Source organism: Ornithodoros turicata, chromosome 3, assembly GCF_037126465.1.
Source record: "Ornithodoros turicata isolate Travis chromosome 3, ASM3712646v1, whole genome shotgun sequence".
Lineage (NCBI taxonomy): Eukaryota > Metazoa > Arthropoda > Arachnida > Ixodida > Argasidae > Ornithodoros > Ornithodoros turicata.
The window spans coordinates 70996548-71007647 of NC_088203.1; the positions used below are offsets into that span (position 1 = coordinate 70996548).

The following is an 11100-nucleotide window of genomic DNA, read 5'->3' on the forward strand; positions in this document are numbered from 1 at the left end:
AATCCACAAACAAATATCTTGTAAAGTATGTGTGAGCATATGCACAACTTTTTAATCTATATCTTTAGAAAAATGCAAGAAATAGCGTGCAGTTTTGATTTTGAAAATTTAAAGAAGAAAATGATCTTTAGTGTGGAAATTGCGTGTTACAACGTTATGAGCTAAAGACTTATAAAATTACAGTATGGCCTTTCCATTTGTAATGCCTAGATGCTATGACACTAAAATAATGTGATAGTTTTTCTGTATGGTTACGGGAAATCTCGAGTATATTTTGTGAATTGGATCTACGTTTATGTGTGACCTGCGCTGATCTGGTTATTATAATTAATATAACATATCTTCCATTGTGTTTATGCATAACGCTCATCTTCATTGTACATTTGTTAAGCACTTCTGATGGCTGTTGTGTGATCCGCTTCTCCCAAAATCTGATTGCCACTTGGAAATTATTTCATATACGTTTGTGTGCCGTGTGTTACGAAGACTACGTGATTAGAAATGTAGACTTGGCCTGCACGTCGTGCTCGTAAAATCTTTCGTTTGCATTGTGGCATCTGATAATAGATTCGCTTTTCGCGAAGGCTTCGTATTATCTCCCAGGCAGTGAACCCCAATGCGATTGTAAAAGTTGTCGCGAACGACCAGCCGCAATCAGTTATCTTGCCTTACTTCCCGTTTTGCCGTATATTGGCCCCCACTGCAAGCCTTGGACGGCTCCTTTTTCCTACTCATACAAATGGACAACTGTGTTGACAAAAATATTTATTTATTTGTTCCGCACTCCAATCGGTTGCTTGTAAAAGACATCTTTTCTTCTTTTACTAAGTCTGGGATAGTGCAACTGATTGAGAAATATACGTGCACTGTGGAATTTAATTCATGAAATATGATAAGTTTTCACATGAGATTAGTGATCCTTTTTGTAATCATAGACCGATGTATCATGTCTCTAAATTTCAATGACCGATCCTTCTCCGGCAATTCTATCCATTGGGTGTTGAATTTGTATAGAGTGTAGTCGAGTAAAACCTATTTGGTGGTCAGGTCTCATTCCATACGAGAATTCTTACACAAATTGTGGAATATTTCGTGTCCTTAGCGATCATTGTTCTCAGTCTAGCCATGCTAAATGTAAAGTGTTTTTCATTGTGATGCGAAGAGTTCATTTTAATGATCACAAAGATTACAATTATTGTTTCACTTATACACTTGTTTATTTCGATAAATTACAATTCTATTTCAAACTCTGAAGTTTTCGTTTGTTGTCTTCATTGATGAATTCCGAAGACATTAAATAGTTTATTCTGATTATTGGGCGCTTGAATCCAGCGTTGATTAATGCAGGCGCTATGTTGTCGCCGTGTTTGTATTGCTTCAACAACTTGCACTTTGTCGCGATGAATTTGCAGAGTCTCTTATTGATGCTTCCTTTCTTTGCATGAAGGTTCTTGAATGGCGTACAAGAGAGTATTAGATGAAAATCGTCCGGTGGTCCACCGCAATTCATACGTTTGTTGAGTTTCAACAGGTGATAATACATCAGACCTTGCACGACAATATTGAACTTCTGTTGATTCGACATCGTTGCAGAGACTGGTAGAAGAAAATAATTGCGTTGCCGTGGTAGTGGAATATATCACATGATAAGATTTTATGTACTCTCCATCTCAGATATGTGTAATTTCAACAAATCCGTAATGAATCGTGCGATATAGACCGCTTGTATATGATAATTTGATCCGACTGCTTTCTTGATGTACGCAATGCCCATTGCAATGATTACAATTACATCTGGTCTAGTGTATTTCAATTCTTCGTTGGCAAACCTCAAAAACTCCGCCATCAATCCCAATGGCCCTTCAGACGTTGATGTGCAGATATTTTTATAAGTATTGTAGATTCGGCATATAAATTCTTGCACCTTCAGTTCTGTAGTTTGTACCATATCTCCGAATACGACCATGTCTAGGACGTATTGAAATGCAGCGATAATGAAATCGTTTCGCGGGTCCTCCTTTTCGAAGCAGTTTTTTATCACATCTTCCCATGACTTATGGTATCGAGTACAAAATCTGTCCATCTTTTCAAAGTAGAGCAATTGTCTCTTCTGTTTTCAAGTGCACGTCTACACTTAATTAAAAGCATATCTATGTTTATTTTATTGATTAAAATTTTATTATCTGATTTAGAATGCTATAATCTCCACCTGTCGTGAGAATTATTGTTTTGATTTTGTTTCAAGTATTCACTCGACTGATATTCTATGAGTTGTGAACTTACCGCTCGAGATAATTATTGTCTTGTATTTGTTTCAATTGTTCACTCGATTGACATAAGTAAGTACCTCTAAGATGGGAATGCCTCATAACTATGAGTTGCATTTCACATTTGATATTTCTGTGTGGTTCATTAGAAATTTCTGTTGCAAAATATTACAAAAATTGACGTAATTAAATTTGTTTCTCGTTTTTGATTGAGTATCGTTGCTACCAATTAATAATTTGGACTTTCTCTACATTTTCAATAACAATATCGCATCTCTACAAACTTAGCCGACTTGACAACCACTTTGACGAAAGATTTCCATTTCAGGGAAAGGATGCGAAAAGATAGTGACCCCAGCGAGTGATATCGACATCTATTTGCGCTGCACAATAAACTATATCGCCTTTGAACTCTCTTATCTGACCTCTAGAGCGCCCCGTTTGCTGGACAAAGTAATATAGCCCCTAACCCTTTGAGTGATAAAGCATGCGCTGTGCTATGGTCACATAGATATAGACATAAAGTCTCCCGGCTTTGAGGAAAAGAGTGAAAACCGTGCACATTTCCTATGTCTTGGATACCTCCATCAAGGTTCGTAGTGTTTGTTAGAATGAAAATTGTATATTGATCGATTTTATGATGGTTCAATGATAGATTATTTTCCTCTGTTGATGTTTACGTGTCGCCGCGTGTTCCTCTGTTCTTCAGCGTTAAGTCTGTGCTATTTCGCCATTGATAGATTGATTAGCTATTATTTCTCTATGTGTTGGATGGTGCGCAGGTTTGGCTCTCTATTAATTGTAGCTGATGATTGTGTTGTTTCTCGTTATTTCCTTACGTCTATGCTGTTCACTTAATAAGAAATTAAAAGTTGAGTAATGTTGGAATATGAAACTGAGATTCCCTATTGCGCTCGAAATGTTATGACAAATATTCACGCTATTGCAAAGATGGTTCTCACGTCTCAGACTTTTATAATACAATTTGTAATTTGATTGTAATCGTATTGATTAAGAATATCTTCTTTGTAGTGGTATAGATTTTATTTCCTCTTGTCGCTCGTGTTCCGTGGTCTTCCAATACATCTATCGGCATCCGTCTTCAACAAATCATGCAGGTCAGATATCATTAGATCTGGTTGTTGGCTAGGAGCGCGCTATATGGCGAAGTTCATTTTTAACATGTCTATTTTCTGATGAGTTTGATTTTTTTCTTCTAATTTACTGAATGATAGATTACTATGTTGTTTGGATTAGGAATATCTTCTTTGTATTGGTATAGATTTTATTTCCTCTTGTGTTCGTGTCGTTCTGTTTGTTTGCTAGGATCGTGCTATGTGGTGAAGTTCGTTTTTAACATATCTATTTTCTGATGAGTTTGATTTTTTCTTCTGATTTTCCTCTTGTGTTCGTGTCGTTCTTTGTTCTGTTTGTTGGCTAGGAGCGTGCTATGTGGTGAAGTGGAATATCTTCTTTGTAGTGGTATAGATTTTATTTCGTCTTGTGTTCGTGTCGTTCTGTTTGTTGGCTAGGATCGCGCTATGTGGTGAAGTTCGTTTTTAACATGTCTATTTTCTGATGAATTTGATTTTTTCTTCTGATTTTCCTCTTGTGTTCGTGTCGTTCTTTGTTCTGTTTGTTGGCTAGGAGCGTGCTATGTGGTGAAGTGGAATATCTTCTTTGTAGTGGTATAGATTTTATTTCGTCTTGTGTTCGTGTCCCATAGTCTTCCAGTGTCTCTGCTGTTCACAGTTAATTACATACAACTATCAGAACTTCCCGCTATTGCACTGATGGTTCTCACGTATAGGAATATTAGACGTTTTATAATACAATTTGTAATTTTGATTGTAATAGTATTGATTAAGAATATTTTAAATGCGCTATCAATTCTGATTCATTGAAAACTTCCACTAATAAAAATATTGTGTTTGATTTGTGATACCTATTCAATGCTAATGTATCATACCTGTAATATTCTTTGTTACGTGTATTGTGTTCCTTCTATTTCAGATTTTTTTCTAAGTTTTTCCCATTCACGCAGAGTCATAACATAATTCCTAATGACTTTAATAAATATATTTTCACTTGTACTTTTGTGTATGGCTATCCTTTGCATGTAAACTGCACACCTGTTGTAGCTGGAAAAATTACGATTCAAGTCGACTCAGGCTGAAAAATGACAAAAGTCGACGGCCCAGGCTGAAAAATGACGAAAGTCGGCGGCCCAGGCTGAATGGTAAACGCACACGCAGCCCTCCGGCCACGCGACGCCCAAGTAGGAAAATAGTGAAAGAAGTCAGCTCAGGGTGAATGGTAAGCATGCACGCAGCCCTCCGGTCACACTCCGCCCACCACAACAGCCCTCCGGTCACGCTCCGCCCACCACAGCAGCCCTCCGCCCGAGCACCGCCCACCTGTCATGGGAAGGAGGTCGGCCCAAGTAGGAAAATGGTGAAAGAAGTCAGCCCAGGATGAATGGTAAGCGCGCAGCCCTCCGGCCACGCTCCGCCCACCTGTCATGGGAAGGAAGTCGGCCCAAGTAGGAAAATGGTGAAAGAAGTCAGCCCAGGATGAATGGTAAGCTCGCAGCCCTCCGGCCACGCTCCGCCCACCACAGCGACCCTCCACCCGAGCATCGCCCTGTTACAGGTGGTGAAGGTTTTTTCGGCTGGGTTTTTCTCCTTCACCTGATTGGCATCACAATTCCCAGCACTATTGGCTTTAATAAATATATCTTAACTTGATTGGCATTAATAAATATATTTTGACTTGTCCTTTTTTGTGTATGACCCTTCTTTGCATGTCTCTGCATGTAAACCGCTCACCTGCTGTCGGAAAAATATGTGAAGTCGGCCCAAGAAGTCTGCCCAGGCTGAAAAATGTGAGAGGATAAGCGCGCACGCATCCCTCCCCCACCGATAAGCGCGCTGACAACCCTCCCCACACGCGCCGCGCAGGGAAAAATACGCGCAGGGTTCAGGGCAGGGGGTGCCGTAGTTTCTCATGGGGCTCGCCTTCTCAATAAAGAAGGGTGACATTTTCCCAAGTGGTACACGTTTCTCTCCTTCTGAGGAAGTGGAAGATAACACGATGTATTTGGACATGAAAAATTGTTCATTTTGTTTGCCATCGGGGACGATTGCCGCCCCAGATGGTAGAAGAAGAGAAATATTTAACCATACGGGTTTGATAACTATAGGCGGTCCTCAAGGTCACCCACAATTCATGCCTATACATGTGGGAAGGTCCCGGAGTTTTCAGAAAACCCATCGGTCAGTACCTGACCGAGACCCTTACCGCTACCGTTCAATGCTTTCATCTCTCGGCACGGTACGGATAACACCTTGGGACTGGGGGCTGGGGTCCGTAGTGGCGCCACTCAGCAAACATCAGCATACGCCGATGCCCCCTGCGGGGCATAGCGTACATCATTGAAGTTGATCTAGCTTACATGTTTCGGAGGAACTCTGTCTCCCACTAACCTACAAACACTAGAGGTTTGCAACTAGTAACCTGGCTTCATGTTCCTTGGAATAACTGTAGTACTCATTTCTAGGTTTTTCCCGCGATGCTTACTTTTACCGACATGTTACAAGAAGACTCGCCTGACAATTATGGTTCTTCTTTATAAGTATTTTTATATTTGTTTGTCCTTTACCGGCTTAACGGCTACGCAAACGCGCATTTCGGCTGAGGTATCTCTCGTGGCACACCCGGAAAATGGCACGCCCGTGTGTCTATGGAAAGCAATCCCAGGCAGCACATGGTGGGCTAATAGACATCTAAATGAGGTCTAAAAATGGTAAAAAGGACTGTCTATAGAATGTCTAAGCCTAGACCAACTGTCAATTATCCGTCCAAAAGACGTCAGATAACACGTCTAACGTTACGCCACCTAGCCTTAAGCCATCCAATGTCTATGCACGTAGCCGAGATTTAACCATTTTTTGACCAAATGTCAGGAACTGGTTCAGACATTTAACCACCTGCAGCTAGACCAATTTTATCCCTCCATTCAGGAGACAGGTCTAGGGTTATACCTTCCCTGTGCCTTACTTTAGTCACCCTTAGGCGTACTTTAGACCATGACTAGCCCTGCTACCGTCCTCGCATGCATTCGTGCAGAAATGTGATGGATCTGAAATCCATACATGCATAATTCAAATAACAAACATGTACTTCAGCATAAGCATTTATTCATAGTAAACAGCGCACCAAGTCTACAGTACAAAGGGGAGTCTAAAACAGGATTGACGTTGCCGCCCATCAGACATCTTGTGTTTTGAAGGCAACCGCATTCTTTTTTTCTGATCTGTGGTTGTTGTTTCTGCACTGCTGCCTCCAATGTGGCTAGAAAATAGAACAGAACATACAAGAAAGCATTATCTGTAGCATGCTAGTTCTAACTAGTTTAATGGCTACACACACTTTTTCATGTAATGCCTTCCAGGCCACATAAGAGCAAAAACGGTAGCAACATTGATCTGATAGATGCTGCAGATAAAAAAATCACAGGACTGTGTGTGACTGATCTGAACGCCGCCAGGATCACGGGGAAACGAGGCACTAACAGCTGTCATGTGAAAGAAGGCTGTGTACGGGGTCCCGTATTTACCCGAATGTTAGTCTGACCCTTTTCCCCAAACCAACAACTGAAAAGTAGGGGGGTCGACTTACAATCGGGTCAGCGCCCCCGCACTGCCTTAAGGTGCGTTCCCACTACCGGGCGGGAGTGCGGAACGGCGCCCACAACGGCAGAAACGGCACTTGAGTGCCACCGGACAGCCGCTTTCCGGCGTCGTGCAAGCAGTCGGTCCCTGCGCGACTGACACTGTCCGACGGGAGGTCACTGACCAATCACAGTAAAGGCGAGGAGGACGGCGTTTCCCCTTCCGCTCGAAACCGTGTTTCCGTGTTGTCTGATGTTGTCGCGGCGCACGTGGTTTTTCCACGCTTGCTGTAGCTATGGACCGCGAAATGGAGCTTCTTTTGGAACGCATAAAAGACTTCAGGTACCTCTACGACAAAAGTGAGCCGAACTTCAAGGATACACAGATGAAAGAAGCCAGGTGGGAAATGATCGGCAAGGAATTCGGAATGTCGGGTAGGTCGTGGTTTCCGTGTTTTTGTTCACATTCGGTGATGTCAGGGGAACGCGTGGAGCAGCTGGAAACTCAAGCCATTAAACTTGATACTCCGATGTGATATACGTTCTTTTCAGGAGCAACATGTGAAAAGAAGTGGCGCAACGCGCGGGATCACTGTGTGAAGATACGGAACAAGCTAGCATCTGCATCCCGTAGTGGCATGGCGGCGGCTGCGCTGCCGGCAGTGAAATGGCCTTATTTTGAGGTTGTTTCAAGTATGTTGGGGCCATTACCATCGGGGTCGTAAGTACATGGAAACAGTCAATTTTTCAGACAAATCTGTTCTGCTGAAATTATCGTTTGCCGCAGGTATATTACGAATGTGCCACCCAGGTATGTACTATTATTAGCAATGTTAGGCACATTTACGTATAAAACAGCACGGCCTTGGCCAGCTTAATGTGAGTCAGCAAGACACATTGTCTGCATTATTGTTCCTACACTGTTAATACCTTGGTATCATTATGTTCACTTGCAGAAATACTGGGGTTTCCTGTAGCCAGCCTTCCCGGCCACCTTCTCCTCCAAGTGCAACTGCACAGGAAACAGCTAGGAACCTGCTAGAGTCGATGTAAGCTGTGTTGCTGTTTTATCAGCACTTGCTATGGTTTCCCTTTGCCATGCCGTGTTCAAGCGATAAGACGACAAACTTTTATTTTACTACATGTATATATGTGTTCACGAAATGAAATCTGTGATGTCTTCCATGTGTGTTTCACAGGTACAACGGGAGTTCAAGCATCAACACCTCTGCTGATGATTATGAACCGTAAGTTGACACACAACAAAGACATTGATGGTTTTCTTGAAAGCTTTTTATATTTTAGCATAATATTCAGTTCTAGTCATGCACACGGGGAGCACTGCAATCAGGGGATGCACGCCAGTGGTCAGTCCGTATCAGCAAGCGGACAAAAGCGAAGAACTGCTGCAGCTGCACATGCACAAAGGTAACACACTGAGAATGATGTGATGCAGAGAAAGTGGTGTCGTGTACTCCACGAGATGTGAAACACTTGTCAGGAAAGAGAAGGCTACTGGTGACATGGATATGGATGACACAATTCAGAAGACGCTGGATGTCTGTGCAACGAAGTTGGATAGTCTGCACCAGAAAGGGGACGACATTTGCATGAGCCACGGGATAGCCATTGGTTGGAGGCTCAAGGAGCTGCCTCGGCACCTGCGAACTGACGTGCTGCACAAAATAGACACAGCATTCTATGAAGCGGAAATGTCGTTGTACTCAACAAATGTACGTAAATAAAGACATTATTACTGGTGATATTACTCAGTATCCCCTATGCCCTCAAGATGTACTTGTCTTGCCACGGTACTCTGCCATCTGTAGTGAAGTAGTTTGCGAGCTGTTCTCGCATTGCTGCTGCCGTCCTATTAAGATAGTGTAGAGATAGTACAATTTCTCAGCTGTGTTTCGTGCCTACCTTGTTGGGTTACATCCGACACCCATTCTCCATTCTGTCTTCCATTCCTGGGAGTGACCCAGCTTCTGCTCGCCAAGCTCCTTCGATGACATTTCCTTCAAGGTCCTCCATGTCCGTGTACCCTGGCGGGTTGTATGCAGCAGCAGATATTGGCGATTCTTTCAGCAAAAAGTTATGCAACGCAACACATGCTTGTACGATTCTGTTTGCATTTTTCACTGAGGCCTGGAATGGACGCCTGAGAATACGCCAGCGTGCTGCTAAGATACCAAAAGAATTTTCGATTAAACGACGTGCACGACTTAGGCGGTAATTGAAGGCCTTATGGCGGTACTGCAGCATTCCTGCATGCAAAAATGAGGGGAATCAATGCATGTTCAAATGTTTAAAACTGTTGAATATAAGGGTAGGAATTTTCAACTCTGCACCTCTTTTTGGATATGGACGCATCATGTATGGCTTCAAGGGAAATGCCTCGTCTCCCACGATGAAGTATGACATGGTGCCAGCAGAACCAACTGGCCGTGCAGATGGAATGCCATGTGTGCTGTTCTCCAAAATTTCCTTCAGTTGCGACCTTGCAAATATACCGCCATCACTTTCACTTCCCATGTGGCCTATGTCAACATATGTGAATCTGAAAGGAAAATGTATGCAGCTTTTCAAATCTGACAATGTTGTGCTAGATACAAAAACAGAAACTCAGGATGGGGACTCACCTATAGCCACCATCACAAACAGCAAGTAACACAATGCTGAAACTTTTCTTGTAGTTGAAATAAGTGGAGCCTGATTTAGGGGGGCACTGGATCGTCACGTGTTTCCCATCAATGCTCCCGAGGCAGTTTGGGAAATTCCATTTCGCCTCCATATCTCTAGCAATCTGAAACAACCACCACAACACACGGGAAATATATATACCATCCAGCCACAACTAAGCTTTATGACTGTGTGTTACCTCTTTCCACTCCTCGGACGTAGACGGCAACCACAGATACTGTTGTGCTAAGCACTCCCATATGGCCTCGCATGTGTCGGAGATGATTTTGCTGGCGGTGGATCTGCCTACCAAAAAGTTGAAGGACGTGCCTCGCACGGAACTGCCTTCCGCTAGGAACCTGAGGATTAATGTGCCATATGAGGAATTACGCATAATTATCATTTGTAACCTTGTACAAACCTAAGTGTCAGCGCCAAGCGGTCACTCGCGGGGATAGCTTTTCGAAACGATGTGTCGGCCCTCGTGATTGTCGTTTGCACCAGCCCAAGAAGAGTACCGAATGTCCGTGGCGGCATTCGAATGAAACTGAAGTAAAAATGCTATATGCAGTTGGCGTTTCATAGCTACAACGTTAGTTTGTTACTTACTCCCTGAACCAAGACACGTCTCTTGAGCGAAGTCTCGGCAACAACCCTGACGCCTGTCCTTCCACATCGCGATAGCGTAAGACGGGTCGTACCCAGTAGCGTCGCGAACTCTGATTCGTTTGCGATCGCCTTTTCCTCAAGATGAGAGACACCGTTAACAAAAGCACCTCAATTGTAGCGAGCACATCGTTGTCGTCCATGTTTACGAAACAAACAGGAGAGACGCCGTCGCGCAGTTGGAGTATCGCGGGTCTCGTTCTCTTCGATACGTCACGAGAAACGGCGCCCGCAAGTGTGGACACTCTCCTGCAATTCTCGGAGATTCCGTCGGCCGTTCTCCGTTGTACGGACGCAAGCCCGGTAGTGGGAACTAGCCTTTAAACTCCAAAGTACTCCGGAAAAACCTTGGAGAACACAAGACCACATTCGAGATTGTTGTATGTGTCATTCACGCGGGAACAACGAGTAACTGCGAAGCGAAGCCTGACACAAGGCTATAGGAACGACGACACTGCACATCACGGGGAAGGCCTGACGCTCATTTCCTTAGTCTTTCATGCGGCGCGTGATATTGTATACCAAAGAAACAAACAACTGTGCCGCGGAACGGGAGTTCAGTGTCTCTGAGTGTATTGTACATGAGTTGAGAGAACGTGGTGCTATCTCGAAAAACGTCCCGAAGAGTACGAAGAAAAAGTGCTGGCATTCCACCGTTATATCCTATAACTTTAGGACGGGTATCACTACATGATAGGACAAATCTGAAATGCTGACCAAATGCCGGTGGTTTTTGGTATGACCAACAAAACAACGGTGTTAGCAAAAGGCAGCCGGGAAGTGAGTCTTTCTCGTCCGGCAAGGAGAAGTTGC

The 11100-nt window shown here is 43.4% G+C and overlaps 1 protein-coding gene and 3 long non-coding RNA genes across 4 annotated transcripts; 1 reads left to right on the forward strand and 3 right to left on the reverse strand.

Moving 5' to 3' along the window:
* Positions 1–7235: 7235 nt before the first annotated feature.
* On the forward strand, positions 7236–8190 carry LOC135389620 (transcription factor Adf-1-like). Its single transcript, XM_064619654.1, has 5 exons — positions 7236–7374; positions 7492–7660; positions 7727–7750; positions 7896–7988; positions 8139–8190. Exons 1-5 carry the CDS (start codon positions 7236–7238, stop codon positions 8188–8190), a joined length of 477 nt encoding a protein of 158 aa, XP_064475724.1.
* A 167-nt stretch (positions 8191–8357) lies between these two features.
* Positions 8358–8890, reverse strand: LOC135387284 (uncharacterized). The gene is made up of 3 exons (XR_010421013.1): positions 8863–8890; positions 8709–8809; positions 8358–8615 (listed from the first exon to the last, which is right to left on the reverse strand). It is a non-coding gene; the product is annotated as an uncharacterized LOC135387284 (long non-coding RNA).
* Positions 8891–8916: 26 nt separating this feature from the next.
* Positions 8917–9686, reverse strand: LOC135387283 (uncharacterized). Its single transcript, XR_010421012.1, has 3 exons — positions 9582–9686; positions 9291–9499; positions 8917–9206 (listed from the first exon to the last, which is right to left on the reverse strand). It is a non-coding gene; the product is annotated as an uncharacterized LOC135387283 (long non-coding RNA).
* A 16-nt stretch (positions 9687–9702) lies between these two features.
* On the reverse strand, positions 9703–10129 carry LOC135387285 (uncharacterized). The gene is made up of 3 exons (XR_010421014.1): positions 10043–10129; positions 9821–9980; positions 9703–9745 (listed from the first exon to the last, which is right to left on the reverse strand). It is a non-coding gene; the product is annotated as an uncharacterized LOC135387285 (long non-coding RNA).
* Between the last annotated feature and the right edge of the window lie 971 nt (positions 10130–11100).

Bases quoted from the DNA above. Each gene is read 5' to 3' on its own strand.
- LOC135389620 (XM_064619654.1), top strand. From the start codon at position 7,236: ATGGACCGCGAAATGGAGCTTCTTTTGGAACGCATAAAAGACTTCAGG. The intron at 7,375-7,491 runs GTAGGTCGTGGT...CGTTCTTTTCAG, and splicing joins CAAGGAATTCGGAATGTCGG to GAGCAACATGTGAAAAGAAG. The intron at 7,989-8,138 runs GTAAGCTGTGTT...TGTGTTTCACAG, and splicing joins AGGAACCTGCTAGAGTCGAT to GTACAACGGGAGTTCAAGCA.